The 16,237-nt window shown below is 48.9% G+C and overlaps 1 protein-coding gene and 1 non-coding gene across 10 annotated transcripts in view; both read right to left on the bottom strand.

The window, feature by feature from the left end:
* Odf2 (outer dense fiber of sperm tails 2) overlaps positions 1 to 12,375 on the bottom strand; it is a 40,137-nt gene extending 27,762 nt beyond the window's left edge. Inside the window, exons 1-5 of one of the 9 annotated variants that reach the window (XM_070014752.1) lie at positions 11,540 to 11,558; positions 10,230 to 10,462; positions 8,114 to 8,204; positions 6,445 to 6,513; positions 497 to 550 (exon numbers count right to left, since the gene is read on the bottom strand). In XM_070014752.1, the coding sequence (XP_069870853.1) occupies positions 497 to 550; positions 6,445 to 6,513; positions 8,114 to 8,204; positions 10,230 to 10,261 (246 nt within the window). In that variant the 5' untranslated portion in view covers positions 10,262 to 10,462; positions 11,540 to 11,558. Of the gene's footprint in view, positions 1 to 496; positions 551 to 6,444; positions 6,514 to 6,779; positions 6,934 to 8,113; positions 8,205 to 8,283; positions 8,380 to 10,229; positions 10,463 to 10,624; positions 10,720 to 11,194; positions 11,340 to 11,539; positions 11,719 to 12,178 lie in introns of those variants that run through there. The other 8 variants (XM_070014750.1, XM_070014751.1, XM_070014754.1 and 5 more) reach the window with 8 other exon arrangements.
* On the bottom strand, positions 3,024 to 3,130 carry LOC138822415 (U6 spliceosomal RNA). The gene has a single exon (XR_011370443.1). It is a non-coding gene; the product is annotated as a U6 spliceosomal RNA (small nuclear RNA).
* Positions 12,376 to 16,237: the final 3,862 nt, after the last annotated feature.

Below are 16,237 nucleotides of genomic sequence, written 5' to 3'. Positions count from 1 at the left end.
CAGGACTGACAAACAAAAAAAACAAAAGAAAGAAAGATGAAAATCTAGGGGCCAGATTTTTCATGAGGTTTGATTTCTCTCTCACTATGATGTTATTTTGATGCCCTATCACTTCTTGTTATTGGTAGCTCTTTGCTCTTAACAATTGGAGGTGGCTGCCCTCCAGCTTCTAGGGGAGATTAGAGCCATTGGGGCAAAGTGTTTAATAATGATGTAGCTATTACATCAAATAGTCAGGACCCGTGGGGTTCAATTAAGAGCAGGTGCTCTCTTGTCCCTGGTAATTGGATTTTTGGGGATTAAGAATACTAAAATGAAGCCGGGCGCCGGTGGTGCCGGTGGTTCACGCCTGTAATTCTAACTACTTGGGAGGCTGAGATCTGAGGATCACAGTTCAAAGTCAGCCCGGGCAAGAAAGTCTATGAGACTCTCATTGCCAATAAACCATCAGAGAACCGGAAATGATGCTGTGTAGCTCAAGTGGTAGAGCACTTGCCTTGAGCTGAAGAGCTGAGGGACAGCGCCCAGGTCCAGAGTTCAAGCCCCATGGCTGACAAAAAAAAAAAAAAAAAAAATACTAAGATGAAGCCAGGCACTGGTGGCTCATGCCTGTAATCTTAGTTACTAAGGAAACTGAGATCAGCCCAGGTAGGAAAGTCCATGAGACTTTTAATTTTTTAAACACACACATGCACACGCACACACACACACACACAAAGAATACTAAGATGAAGGCAGGCATAATGGTGTATGCTGTCATCCTAGCACTTAGGAGTTAAGTGTCAGAAGGCTACTGAATTCAAGTGAGACATTGTTTCAGGAAAAGAAAAAAAAAAAAAGAAAAGAATACCAAAACCACATCTACAATCCCCTCTATTTGAAAGCTGACATAAAAGATTGCTTGAGCCAAATGGTTCAAAGGTCAGGCTAGGCAATACAGCTACACCTCATCTTAAAAAAAAAAAGGCAAAGTAATCATAGTCTAGGACTGCTATTCAATAGTAAGCCCTTGTGTAATAACCAAGACCTCGGTTCAATCCCCAACAACACAAAAAAAGTTACACAAAGGGCTGGGAAGGTGGCGGCTCAGTGGTACAGTGCTTGCCTTACAGGCATGAGGCCCTGGGTCGAATCCTCAGCACCACATAAGCAGAAAAAGCCAGAAGTGGTGCTGTGGCTCAAGTGGTAGAGCGCTAGCCTTGAGCTGAAGAGCTCATGACGGACCCAAAAAAAAAAAAAAGTTACACAAAAATGAGTGTTAAGCAATGTGATGCTATTTTGACTAAAGCTAAGAATATTCCTAACAAAAGATCAGGTAAAAAGGAAAAACAGTATAATTACAAACGGGCTGAGGGTGTAGCTCAATAATAAAATGTTTGCCTACCATTCACAGGGGTTTGGTTTGATACCCAGCACCACACAAAAAACAGTGAAATCATGCACAGGGAAAAACTACAGGAAATGAACATGAATGACAAGTAACAGGTACAAGCAAAGGAAAGCAGGACACAGTTGATACATCTACATTTACTTATGATTTTTTTTTTTTTTTTTTTTTTGCCAGTCCTGGGGCTTGAACTCTGGGCCTGGGTGCTGAACCTCAGCTCTTCAGCTCAAGGCTAGTGCTCTACCACTTGAGCCACAGCGCCACTTCCAGCTTTTTCTGCTTATGTGGTGCTGAGGAATCAAACTCAGGGCCTCATGCATGCAAGGCAAGCACTCTACCACTGAGCCACCTTCCCAGCCCTACTTATGAAGTTTTAATCTTTTTTTTGCCGGTCAAGGGGCCTGAACTCTGGGTCTGGGCGCTGTACCTCAGCTCTTCAGCTCAAGGCTAGCGCTCTATCACTGGAGCCTCAGCGCCACTTCTGGCTTCTTCTGTTTATGTGGTGCTGAGGAATCGAACCCAGGGCCTCATGCTTGCAAGGCACGTACTCTACCGCTGAGCTACCTTCCCAGCCCTACATATGAAGTTTTATTGAGCAATAATTTTTTATTTTTTTTGTCAGTTGTGAGGCTTGAACTCTGGGCCTTGGCACTGTGCCTCAGCTCTTCAGCTCAAGGCTAGCACTCTACCACTTAAGCCACAGCGCCACTTCTGGTTTTCTGGTGGTTAATTGGAACTAAGAGTCTCACGGACTTTCCTGCCCAGGCTGGCTTTGAACCTTGACACTCAGATCTCAGCCTCCTGAGTCGTTAGGATTACAAGCGTTAGCCACTAGCACCCAGCTTCTTCTATGACTTTGTGTACGTTTGTGTGTGCTGGTATTGGGGCTTATTCTGTGTGCCAATACTGGGGCTTGAACTCAAGGCCCGGGCACTGTCCCTGAGGCTCTACTACTTGAGCCACAATTACACTCACTTCTGGCTTTTTAGTTGGTTAACTGGAGATGAGAATCTCATAAGACTTCCCTGCCTGAACTGGCTAAGAATACAAAGTGTGAGCCACCAAGGCCTGGCCATCCCTTAGCTACTTTACTCAAGGCTAGCACTTCACCTCTTGAGCCACAGAAACACTTCTGACTTTTTGGTGCTTAACTGGAGGCAAGAGTCTCACAGACTTTCCTGCCCAGGCTTGCTTTAAGACTGGATACTCAGATCTCAGCCTCCTGAGCCTTTTTGACATTTTTCTAGTGTGACAGCACCTCTCCCAACATGGAGTACTATAGAAATTTATATAGGAAGTTATCTTTCAAATGTCACATAAGTTGGGTGTCAGTAGCTCACATCTGTAATCCTAGCTACTCAGGAGGATCATGGTTCAAAGCTAGTCCAGGCTGGAAAGTCTGAGAGACTCATCTCCAATTAACCACCAGAAAACCGGTGGCACTGTGGCTCACAGTGGTACACAGTGCTAGCCTTCAATGAAAGAGCTCAGGAACAGCATATGTAGGCCCTGAGTTCAAGCCCCATGACCAAGAAAAAGAAAAATACCAAAAAAATGTTTACTATTCCATATGCCTGAAATAATAGTCATCCTCTGAACATTTTTCCATTCAATAGAAAAAAAGATTGACCTATTTATTATAATAGAATGCTTCACTAATTTACATTATGTCTTTACACAGGGGCCATGCCAATCTTTTTTATATTGCCCCAATTTTAGTTTATGTGCTGCTGAAGTGAGTACTGAGTACTGTTTTTTAGTATTTAAGGGGATTGGGGATTTTTTTTTTTTTTTTTTTTTTTTGGTCGGTCATGGGGCCTGAACTCGGGGCCTGGGCGCTGTCCCTCAGCTCAAGCTAATGTTCTACCACTTGGACCACAGCGCTGCTTCCGGTTTTCCGGAAGGAGGTAAGAGTCTCATGGACTGGGCTGGGAAGGTGGCTCAGTGGTAGAGTGCTTGCCTTGCATGCATGAGGCCCTGGGTTCGATTCCTCAGCACCACATAAGCAAAAAAGAAAAGCCGGAAGTGGTGCTGTGGCTCAATTGGTAGAGCACTAGCCTTGAGCTGAAGAGCTGAGGGACTTGAACTCTGGGCTTGGGCGCTGTCCCTTAGCTCTTCAGCTCAAGGCTAGTGCTCTACCACTTGAGCCACAGCATCACTTCCGGTTTTCTGGTGGTTAAGGGTCTCAAAGAGTCTCACAGACTTTCCTGCTTGGGCTGGCTTTGAACCGAGATCCTCAGATCTCAGCTTCCTGAGTAGCTACAATTATAGGTGTGAGCCACTGGCACCTGGCTCAAATTATTACAATTTTTTTTTTTGATCAGTCATGGGGCTTGATTGAACTTCAGGGCTGGGTGCTGTTCCTGGGCTCTTCAGTTCAAGATGAGCACTCTACCACTTGAGCCACAACACCACTTCCCCTATTTATCCTTAAATATTTCAGCTAGGTTTCAGTGGTTCACACCTATAATTCTACTAAGAAGACTGAAATCCACACAATCTCAGCTAGCTCAGGTAGAAAAGTCTGTGAGAGGCTGGGAAGGTAGCTCAGTAGTAGAGTGCTTGCCTTGTATGCATGAGGCCCTGGGTTTGATTCCTCAGAACCACATAAGCAGAAAAAGCTGGAGGTGGCACTGTGGCTCAAGTGGTAGAATACTAGCCTTGAGCTGAAGAGCTGAAGGTCCACGCCCAGGCCCAGAATTCAGGCCCCACAACCAGCACCTCCCACCAAAAAAAGAAAAGTCTGTGAGACTTCATCTCCAAAACAATCAGCAAAAAGCCAGGCTAGAGACATGGCTGAAGTGGTAAATTATAGCCAGGAAAGCAAGCTGAGCAAGCTGGTGACCCTGAGTTCACTTCCCCATACCAGCAATCAATCAATATTTCAAGCTAGGAGTAGTGGCTCACACCTATAATCCTAGCTACTCCAAAGGCAGAATATAAGGATCAAAATTCAATTAGGCCCCTTAGGCCCCTCCTCCCCATTCTCAAGCAATAAGCCTGGTGTGGTGGTGGGCTGCTGTGATGGCAGTACTTGGGAGGCCATAGAGAGGTAGGAGGATCTTAGCTTCAAGTGTTCTAGAACAAAAACACAAGACTTTACCCAAAAAGGGATGCGAGTGTCTTAAGTAGTAAAGCACCTGCTTAATAAGCAAAAGGCCCCAAGTTCAAATCCAATACTACCAAATGAAATTTCAGTAGCTATTACTGATATCATTTTAATTCCAATGTTTTTTGGTGGGGAAGGTTGCTGCGAATTGGAAACAGGGCCTCACATAAGCTAAGTATGAACTCCACAACTGAGTTACATCCCCAGTTCTAAAACCCACTCATTCTTGTGCTTTCTTGTACTGGTCAGAACACTTTCCATTTATTCTTAGGAATATCCTATACACACTTTTTTTATAAATTGGTAAATCAGAGATTAATTGGCAAATCAGAGTACAAAACTATAAAATGTGACCATAAATGTCAGGATGATTTCCTTTTTGGACTTCTCATAATTAACTACAAGAAGACTGAATCGTTAACAAAGTGCAAGTGTGATCGTTTTAAACTAAGCCCAAGGTTTTCTTGAGATTTTTTTTTTTTGGGGGGGGAAGAGGGTCATACTTGGTTTCAACTCACTTGAGGCATGCCTCCAGCCCAGTAAGAAAATCTCTGCCAGGAGGCAGTGGCTTATGCCTACAATCCTACTAGACACTCAGGAGGCTGAGATCTGAGGATAAGGGTTGGAAGCCAGCCCAGGGAGGAAAGTCAGTGAGACCTCCAATTAATCACTGAAAAAGCTGGAAGTGCCGCTGTAGCTCAAATGTTCAGCCCTAGCCTTGAGCAAAAGAAGCTCAGGGACAGTGCCCAAGCCCAGAGTTCAAGGCCCAGGACCAGCAAAAAAGAAAAAAAAAATTTGATCAAAACATGGTCGAACTGGGTGCTGGTGGCCCACACCTATAACCCCAATTAGTCAGGAAGCATGATAGAAGGACTGAGATGTGAGAATTGAAGTGTGGCTTCAACTTGAGCAAAAAAAGCTAAGAGAGGGCCGGAGATCCTGCATTTATGCACTAGTACAGGCAAGGAAAAAAATTATTTTAGCCTTCTATCAATGAGTTTTTACACAGTAACTAAACTAGGAAGTTAGTCTAAGGGGGCACATCTGCCTGGTTTCTAGCTATAACCTGTGTCCAGCAATGCCTGTTATGACTCTTATAAATATATTCAAGTGTACTGCATAGATAAGATGAACAGATAGATTAGAGAGTAGATAGAAGGGTGGGTGAGTGAACAGATAGCTAAGCAAAAATATTAAGTTCTCTTGGCTACACTGAAAGTAATTATTTCGGGGCTGGGAAGTTGGCTCAGTGGTAGAGCGCTTGCCTTGCATGCCTGAGGCCCTGGGTTCGATTCCTCAGCACCACATAAGCAAAAAGAAAAAAAAGCCAGAAGTGGTGCTGTGGCTCAAGTGGTAGAGCACTAGCCTTGAGCTGAAAAGCTGAGGGACAGCGCCCAGGCCCAGAGTTCAGGCCCCACGACCGGACCAAAAAAAAAAAAAAAAAAAGAAAGTAATTATTTCCTAGGAGACTGGCCCAAAAGTGGTGCTGATAGGATTCTCATATGGTCTGTTATGGTACTGCTTTCTTGGATATGTATGTGCTGGTATGTGTATTTATCTTCAATAATGTTTTAGACATAAGGAAAACTACACTGGCACTTTATATGTAAGCAGAGGCTGACTTTAGCTTCCAGTATGAGACACCACAAGTCCTGACTCTAGTTCTGCTATGTTCTCTGTGAGACTCCAGGCCAATCAGTTCTCTCGAAAGCCTAGGTGTCGTGTCTGTGCTGAGAGATAAGTGTCTACCACCTACCAGTGCTGGGAGGATTCACATACCTCCAAGGTTAGCAAGTTCTTGGTAAATGGCCCACCCTGAATCATACCGAGTTTGAGGCCTGCTAGAATCTGACCAGTCCAAGAAAAAAAGCCTGAACAAGAATGAGCCTACCTCCCACTTGCATCCCACATGCCGGGAAGATGACTTTCCAGGGGGCATCCAAGGTACCTTGGTTTTCACCCGGACACTCCGCCGCACGTTCACGGTGTCCCCTTTCATTCCGCGCTTATGAGATTTCTGTGGAAAGGTACAAACCAAGGGTCACCTCTCCAGCCCTCGCTGTCCATAGTGTCACTCTGGTGGCTCCACTTCCAACTCTGCAGGGGCACCTCCTATGACTAAGGCTGCTGCTGCTACTACTCAATGACAGATGCCTACCTTCTAATCAGTGACCTCCAGAAAGAATGTGTCTCCCAAACCTCTGGAGTCAGAAGCATGAGGATGCTGGGCCAGAAGTAACTCTGATCCACAGCTGTCATCTCACCCATTGGCAGTGCTCCTACCTGGCTGTTGGTCGCTGATGGTTTCGGGAGTTTTTTAATGTGGACGTGGACAGGGGTGTTCTCATCCACATGAACATGTAAGGGGGGAGTTGAAGAGCGGTCCTTCATGGTTCGCTTCTGGCAGGCAGGGGAGGGCAACACAAAAAGGGTTGATCTGTGGATAAGTAAACTGGAAATGAAAATAGAGCTCATGGCCTCTGGGGACAATGAAAGCCTAGCCACCAAGCGAGCAGGACAGCTACCAACTATTGGCATGCAGGCAGAGGCCAAGGCAGGAGTATTATCTGGCAGGTTCCACAGAGGTTACAACTAAAGACCACAGGGAGGCCTACGTTTACTGGAGAGAGGGTCTGAGAGCTCCACAGGCTCTACTCCAGACACCAAACTCAGATCCCAGGGTCCTCAGTTGCATCTCCATCCAAGCTGCCAGAAAGCACAGCTCTTCCATGGACTTCAGTGTAGCACACCTGGAAATTAGGTACACCTTTCTACACAGTGGTTTTAAGCAGGCATGCAGATTAGCACAGGAAATACACAAATGGGTTAGGATGCAGAATAAACCAGTCAGCAGGCAGGTAAAGGACTGTGGGAATAGAAGGCTGGTGGAATGCCAAGGATAGGAAGGTTGTAAAATTTCTAAAGAAACCATGAGCAGGCTGAACTCCAGCCACATACCCCTTGCCCACCACCAGCTCCTATCCCTTCCCCTCATTTTGTTTCTTTCTTTCTGTGTGTGTGTGTGTGTGTGTGTGTGTGTGTGTGTGTGTGAACTCCAGCCACATACCCCTTGCCCACCACCAGCTCCTATCCCTTCCCCTCATTTTGTTTCTTTCCGTGTGTGTGTGTGTGTGTGTGTGTGTGTGTGCGCGCGGGCGAGCACGCGCGCGTGTGTGTGTGTCATGGGGCCTGAACTCTGGGCCTGGGCACTGTCCCTCAGCTCTTCAGCTCAAGGATAGGGCTCTACCACTGGAGCCACAGCGCCACTTCCGGCTTTTTCTGCTTATGTGGTGCTGAGGAATCGAATCCAGGGCCTCATGCATGCGAGGCAAGCACTCTTCCACTGAACCACTTTCCCAGCCCTCCTTTCTTTTTTTAAATGTTTTTAAAACGTGGGCATTTTTCTGAAAGGATAATGTTGCTAAGACAACCTCCTCATACCTGGCAGCTTTATCACAGGGAAAGAAAAATAGTTAAGAAATCAACAGGACACACATAGCAGCACTGTGCAGAGCGTCTGGGTCCTGATGGTGCAGCCAGCCCCTAGCAAAAGCGTGCAGAAGCATTTCTGGTGGAGCCCAGGCTGGAGAGGGCTGCTGCACATGCATATCACCTACCGTCACAGTTACACTGGGTGCGCCACAAGGTGTTCTCAAGACCTTTTTCTGCGTGAGACTCGTTACTCCGTTCTTCCCACACGATGGAAACCTGCACCCGGGCATAAGAACTGTGTTATAAACAGAAAACAAGAGCTCTTCTATTTCTTAGCTCTCTGGAGATTACGTACTGCAGGTGGTGCTAACAAATTCACAGCCAGGAGGACCAGGCTGGTATTCCTTGGCTTCCTGTAGACGAGCACGTGGCTCGCATGTTGTGCCCAGGAAGAGATGGAAACAGGGTGAGGGGCATTTGGCACAGGTGGCCTTTTAACCTGCCATCGCATCACATGTATTGTGACCTTTAGCTGAAAAGCCCTACCTATTATCCTGTCAAGGGACAAAAAGCAGGCAGGACACAAGCAGCAGCCAAGATGCCAGTTTGGATGAGGTGACAGCCATCCACACTAGGATGCCTGAAGCATAGGTAGCTCCAGAGAAATCAATGGCTAACACAAAGAGACAAAGCATTTTGCTCAGGAACAAAATCACTGTAATTCAAACTCATAAAATTAAGGCTCAAGTATTCCTTTAAGAGCATGAAAAAGAGAGCCGGGCGCTGGTGGCTCACGCCTGTAATCCTAGCTACTCAGGAGGCTGAGATCTGAGGATCGCGGTTCAAAGCCAGCCCGGGCAGGAGAGACTGTGAGACTCCTATCTCCAATAAAACCACCAGAAAACCGGAAGTGGCGCTGTAGCTCAAGTGGTAGAGCGCTTGCCTTGAGCTGAAGAGCTAAGGGACAATGCCCAGGCCCAGAGTTCAAGCCCCACGACCAACAAAAAAAAAAAAAAAAAAGAGCATGAAAAAGAGCCGGGCACCAGTGGCTCACACCTGTAATGGCTCACACCTGTAATCCTAGCTACTCAGGAGGCTAAGATCTCAGGATTGCAGTTCAAAGCCAACCCAGGCAATAAAGTACATGAGACTCTTATCTCTAATTAACCACTAGAAAACCAGAAGTGGTGCTGTGGCTCAAAGTGGTAAAGCACTAGTCTTGAGCTGAAGTGCTGAGGGACAGCTCCCAGGCCCAGAGTTCAAGCCCCATGACTGACAAAAAAATAAAAAGAACATGAAAAAGTACCTATTTCCTCAAATACTTCACTTGCTATCCTTTAAGGACCCAAGAAGTAGGAACATCTTTTTTCTTTCATGGGCAATGCATCTTGTTCACATCTACAGATAGCATCTACAAATAGCAGAAGTCCAATCTCCAAAAATTCTAGATGGGAGGAGCCTTAATAATCAATCCTGGGCTGGGAAGGTGGCTCAGTGTTAGAGTGCTTGCCTGGCATGCATGAGACCCTGAGTTCCATTCCTCAGCACCACATAAGGAGAAAATACCGCAAGTGGCTCTGTGGCTCCAGTGGTAGAGCACTAGCCTTGAGTTGAAGAGATGAGGGACAGTGCCCAGGCCCAGAGTTCAGGCCCCATGACAAAAAAAACAAAAAAAACAAATCAGTCCCTACCACTGTCTCCTGATGGCTTAAAAAAAAAATTACCTTTCCTCCCCAAAAATTCTTGGGGAAAACACTACAAACACAATAACTGAGCACTTTCATAAGCATTTTGCTATGTGTATAAAGCCTTAACTTAAAAAAAAAAAGATTCAGAAAAATCCTAATATAGTCACACTTAGCCAAGGAATAAGAAAGCTAGGAACTTAGGTATTTTCCCTTCTCATTTCTAAGAGATGTTTTCACTAAAGCCATCAAAGCCCCTGAAATCGCCAACACCTTGCTAACTGCACATCCACCTCACGCACCATGTACATTTATTTACACCCGGCTTCTTATCAAAAAAGGCTCAGAGTTTAGTACTGCCTTAAGACAAGGGTGACCCCCATTTGATACCAGGAAGCAGTGGCATCTGGGGAGGCAGAGAGAGGAGTCAGAGGAGCTGGGGTGATGTGTGGCCATTTCTTTCCTACTATCCTTTCAAAACTTTTTTCTCTAAGTATCTAGTCAAAACTGCCGGTATACAAAACTGGTAAACAAAGCTTCCAGCAAGCCTGGCCTGGGGACCCCTGACCATCTTGTCCCTGCCCTACTGCAGAGGCTCCCCACACATTGGCAGTACCTGGGGGAGCCGCCTGAGGATGAGGCAGACATGGCTAGGCATCAAAGCCGCAAAGGTGGGCAATTGGGTCAGCAGGCTCTGCTCAGGGGGACCCAGAGGGGCTTGTCAATGAGAATCTCAGGGGCCCGGCATCAAACGTCCTCTCAGGGGAGGAGGGTGGAAGCTTTGGGGGTAGCAGTTGGATGAAAACTTTGGAGGCGCTCCTCTACTGTCCAAGTCGCACAGCAACTGTCCTGCCAAAGTAGGGAGGAGATAGGAGAGGCTGAGCGCGACCTCCAGGGAAGGCGGAGGGAGGGAGTCGAGTGGGATTGCTGGTAGGCAGGTGGGGGGGGCGCGGTGCGGCGGGAGCTTCCCCCCCAGGGAGAGGGTGGGTGGCTGGCTACTAGGGAGAAAACCTGCGGGCTGGCTGGAGTGTGAAGATGGGTGTAAATCGCTAGGCCCGGAGTGGGCCCCCCAAGGGGCCGGAACCCGCGCTCCAAGCTGGAGTGAGATTGCGGGAGGGGCCAGGGCAACTGTCTCCTAGGAGAAGGGGCGTTCCCGGCAGAACAGATGCCGAGGAAAACCAATCGGGATTGAAGGGGGAGGGGCAGGAGCCGAAGGAGGAGGAAGAGGAGGAGGAGGAGGAGGAAGAGGAGGAGGTTGGGGGGGCGGGGCGGGGTCGCTACGCTGACAGTGGGCCCCGGGACGGGGGATGGGCAGCGCTCCCGGGCGCCGCCGGAGCCGGCTGGGCTTCAACAAAAAAAGGAAAAGAAAAAGAAAAAAAAACCTCCCAAGTTACGGAGGCCCGGGCCGGGCGAGGTCCCCCGGCTGCCCGGTAGCGGCGGCCGGGGACGCGCGCCCCCAACTAGCAGAGCGCACAACTGCTGCGCCGAGGCCCGAGGGGGCGGCGGCGGCCCCGGCGGCCCCGCCGCCCGGCGAAGAGGACGAGGGCCGCCTCAGCCGGGAGGGAAAGGGCGGCCACCCACCAGTGGGCACGAGGGGATGGGTTTCTGCCCATAGAGAGAGGGGCGAAGCCCTGCCCGAGGGCGGCGGAGGAGGGAGCGGAGCCCTGCCGACGGCCGGGAGCGGAGGGAGGGAGGGAGGCGGCCGGCCCGCCCGTTAGCGGGAGGAGAAGCAGCCCCGCGCCGGGGGGCGGGGCCGGGCCGGGTTCGGACAGAAGGGGACGAGCGCGCCAGACCCCGGGACGCGGCGCGACCCGGAGGGGGGCCTCCGCGCCGGCCGGACGAGCCCGCCGGCCCAACGCGGCCGGCCGGGGACCGGAGCGGAGCCGCCCGGAGTGCCCTGGGTCCCGCCTGCCGGCGACCTCTCACCAAGAGCGGCACGGCTGCGCCCAGAAACGTCTCCTTATGAAGTCGTTGAAGTCGGAGGCCAGGGTCGTGCCATGGAGACGCCGCGGCGGATGCAGTCCGGCTCCCGCGGCGGCTCCTCCCCGCTTCCGCCTCCTTTTCCGACACCCGGTCGGCAGCTCGCCCATTGGCCAGTTCAAACCCCCCCTGGAGCCTCTCGGGGATCGCCATTTAGGCCCAGCCCCTGGCGTCACAGAGATACCCCGCCCCTCGGGACGCTCCGCCCACTTCCGGGCCGCGCACCCGTCGCCAGGGAGACGAGCGACGCCTCCCGGCGGGCAAGCCGGAGCTGGCCCTGCGGTTCAAGGATTGCGCTGGCTTGGGTCCGCTGGGGCGTCAAGGCCCCGGCGCGCTCCCCTGGATACGAACTAGGAAACTAGGTCCAAGCGGGGGCGTGGAACTCGTTCGTGGCCTGGGCCGCGCACCGTCTCTGGAGGCCCAGGCCCGCGTCCCTGTCCCCTCCGTGCAGAAGTGGACTGGCACACTGCCCCGACTCCGCCCAGCCCCGCACATCAGCTGTCTTTGCCCACACGAGGGGAAGGGGAAGGGTTGGCATTCTCGTGGCCCCTCGTGGCCTTCCTGCGCGCTGGCACCGCCTCTCACCTACTCTGTGGAGGTTCCCGTTGGGCCGCCATCTTCTCAAATATGCTTGCTTGTCAGCCAATCGTCTGGGGGTCGTCACGTGGCTCACAATGCCGCCCTGGATTCTGGGAGGCTTGAACTACCTGCGGGCGGGCCAGTGTCCGGACACGCAGAAACCTCCCCTGCAGCCCATACGTGTGCCCCGGGGGCTCAGCCTGTCCCGCCCGCCCGAACGGGAACATTCCAGGCCCCGCCTCTCCCGCAGAGAACCTGCTCTTCTTGCCTTCACGCTAGGAGAGTTCTTGCTCCGCGCTACATAGCACTGCTCCCGTTCTCCACGTTGTGCGCCCAGGGGTCCCCAGCCCCTCTTGTGACCCAACCCTGCAAAACAACAAATAAGCTGAAACCTGGACACTGCCCAGCAACTTGCTGATCCTGAGTCCCCCACCCTGACGTGGCTTTTGCAGACCTTTGACTTTCCCCACAGCCCCCTACGTCGACTATGGTTTTTCACAGAGGAAAATAAAGTCATCTAATGGAATATTCTCAGCCTTCCCCAGAGCACTCTCTCACACTCTCTCATCTTTAACTTCCTCCATTGTTAAGTCTTCCCCCTTCAGAGATGAGGTTACTTTTGACAGCTCAAGACAAACCTGTTACTACAAGATTTGGGTCAAGCATCTCAGTCAATTGTCCCTTTACTGTTCCCAAGGTAGAATCCTTTCTCAGTGTCTGAAGCATACATACGTCCCAGTCTGTACTACATGCCAAACCCAACCTTTCTCCCATCTCAGCTTCAAGGTTCATGACCCTTCATGCTAATGCCACCAAACAAAAAAAAAAAAAAAAAAAAGATTTTCCCAGCCGGGCTTCAGTGGCTCATGCCTGTAATCCTAGCTACTCAGGAGGCTGAGATCTGAGGATCTCAGTTGGATGCCAGCAGGAGCAGAAAATTCTATGAGACTCATCTGCAATAAACTACAGAGGAAAAGCTGGAAATGGCACTATGGCTTAAGTGGTAGAGCACTAGTCTTGAGCACAAAGAAGCCCAGGGACAGCACCCAGGCCCTAAATTTAAGTCTGGTGAATAACAACAATGAAGATTTTCCCTACTCCTAAAGGGATTTTGCATATGTGTCCTTCCCACCGTCTAAAAAGTCTTGCCTTTCCCAATGCAGTGCTTTGTAGCAAATCTGAGAATGGGCAAGACAGATTTTACACTCCTCCTCCAACACACACACACACACACACACACACACACACACGTTTGCACACATATACACAAACCATGAGAGGAAGCAGTAAGAGAATAAGATCCTTAGAACCCAGGATGTTTGAAGACAGAGGCTGGTGTCTATGAAGGCTATGGAATGCGTGCGCGCGCGCGCGCACACACACACACACACACACACACACACACACACAAAGTGTGGTAGCTCAAACCTGTAATCCTAGATACTTAGAAAGCAGAGATCTAGAAATCTATTCAAGGTCATCTTGGGCAGAAAAAAAAAAAAAAGAAAAAAGTTCAAAGACACCCTCTCAACCAATCAATCTCTGGGTGCAGTAGTATTATTCCAACTATGAAGGAAGTACAAATAGCAGCACAAGCCAGCCTAGGAATTAAAATGAGATTCTATCTAAAAAAAAATAACCAACAAAAACAGGATTGGTGGGGTGGTTTAAGGGGCACAGCACTTGCCTAGCTAATGCAAGACCCTGAGTTCAAATCTCAGTATCCTCCACCAAAATAATAAAGTATCTCTACTACAAGTCCAATAAAAACATCATGTAAAACATTAGAATTTCTGGACAGAAGATTTATATAGTCTAGAAATTATATCTCTTCTTATCTATATGTAAATGTTTTATGACATGTTTTCCTGTGGTACTGACTAAATCTTAGTGGTGCTAGAATAGTTTATTAAATGTTTGTTTTTTTTTTTTGTTTTTTTTTTTTTTTGTCGGTCGTGGGGCTTGAACTCTGGGCCTGGGCGCTGTCCCTCAGCTCTTCAGCTCAAGGCGAGCGCTCTACCACTTGAGCTACAGCGCCACTTCCGGTTTTCTGGTGGTTTATTGGAGATAGGAGTCTCACGGTCTCTCCTGCCCGGGCTGGCTTTGAACCACGATCCTCAGATCTCAGCCTCCTGAGTAGCTAGGATTACAGGCGAGAGCCACCAGCGCCCGGCTTAAATGTTTGTTTTTACAGGAATGTTTTTATAGGAATGGGTCATACATGAGCCCTTGGGTCCCATTCCCAGTAATGCAAAAATAAAACAAGAATTAACTCTGGGGCTGAGAATGTGGCTTAGTGATAGCGTGCTTGCCTAGCATGCATGAAGCCCTGAGTTCAATTCCTCATAAACAGAAAAAGCCAGAAGTGGCCCTGTGGCTCAAGTGATAGAGTGCTAGACTTGAACAAAACAAACTCAGGGACGGTGCCCAGGCCCTGAGTTCAAGCCCCAGGACTGGCAAAAAAAAAATGGGTCTGGGAATGTGGTTCAGTGGTAGAGTGCTTGCCTTGCATGAGTGAGGCCGTGAGTTCAATTCCTCAGCACCACATACACAGAAAAAGCTGGAAATGAGTGCTGTGGCTCAAGTGGTAGAGCACTAACTTTGAGCTGAAGAGCTGAGGGACAGCGCCCAGGGCAACTTCAAGCGCCACGAGTGACAACATATATATATATATATATATATATATATATATATATATATATATAATTGAACTCTGTGCTCATGTTGACCGATTGTCAAATTATAAAAATAAAACACACATTTATGAGCCAATGTAATTAGATAAGTACCAAGAGATTCAATTATTGAAAACATAAAACTTCTGTATGCAAGAATCTTTCACAGGGGGCTGGGAAGGTGGCTCAGTGGTAGAGCGCTTGCCTTGCAAGCCTGAGGCCCTGGGTTCGATTCCTCAGCACCATATAAGCAAAAAGAAAAAAGCCGGAAGTGGCGCTGTGGGTCAAGGGGTAGAGCGCTAGCCTTGAGCTGAAGAGCTGAGGGACAGCGCCCAGGCCCAGAGTTCAGGCCCTACAACCGGACCCAAAAAAAAAAAAAGAATCTTTCACAGCTGGGTGCTGGTTGTTCATTCATGTCTGTAATCCTAGCTACTCTGGAGGCTCAGATCTGAGATTTAATTCAAAGCCAGTCCAAGCAGGAAAATCCATGAGATTTTGTTTGTTGTTTTTGTTGTTCTGATATGGAATAGAGCCACAGCTCTATTTCTGGCTTTTTGCTGCTTAATTGAAGATAAGAGTTTCATGAATTTTCCTGCCTGGGCTGGCTTCAAACTGCAATCCTTGGATCTCAGCCTCCTGAGTGGCTAGGTTACAGACATGAGCCACTGGTACCCAGCTGAATCTTGGTTCTTTGTGTGCAGTGTTGAAGATTAAGATGCTGCCTCAAGCCGGGCACCAGTTGCTCACACCTGTAATCCTAGCTACACAGGAGGCTGAGATCTGAGGATTCAAAGCCAGCCCCGGCAGTAAAGTCCGTGAGACTCTTATCTCCAATAAACCACTAGTAAACTGGAAGTGGTGCTGTGGGTCAAGTGGTAGAGCGCTTGCCTTGAGCTGAGGAGCACAGGGACAGCGTGCGTCCAAGCCCAGAGTTCAAGCCCCAGGACCTTCAAAAAAAAAGAAAAAAAAAAAAAAGATGCTGCCCCAAATTCAACAAAGACCTACAGAGAGTAGAAAGATAACAAAGAATTATGTGTGGGAAAAGTGAAATTCACCTCAAGGTATGAGGTGGGCAGTTTGGATAAGGGGTTGTCAGGGCCTGAGGTTTGATCATCCAATAAAATGAGGTTACGACATCATATAGGCCTGAGACTCTACCCTTGTGGCTCCTCCTCAGAGGTTTGCACAGTTGCTTTTGGATGTGGGTAATGAATAGGCACCTGTGCGTTTGGTCCTCTCTGCTGTTTTTCTTTTAGCATGGCCAGTAGAAGAACATAAAGTGTCCATTATACCCTCAGAGCACATGCTCAGCTTTGACATGGGGTATATGTTGGACAAAGAGGTTATTAGGTCATTGTCTTCAACCACTGGTCCAGAGCACAGGACATTC

Source organism: Dipodomys merriami, unplaced genomic scaffold (assembly GCF_024711535.1).
Source record: "Dipodomys merriami isolate MVZ:Mamm:240054 unplaced genomic scaffold, mDipMer1.0.p SCAF_11, whole genome shotgun sequence".
NCBI lineage: Eukaryota > Metazoa > Chordata > Mammalia > Rodentia > Heteromyidae > Dipodomys > Dipodomys merriami.
The sequence above is the reverse complement of the archived record's forward strand: the minus strand, read 5'-3'. Positions and strand labels throughout refer to the sequence as shown.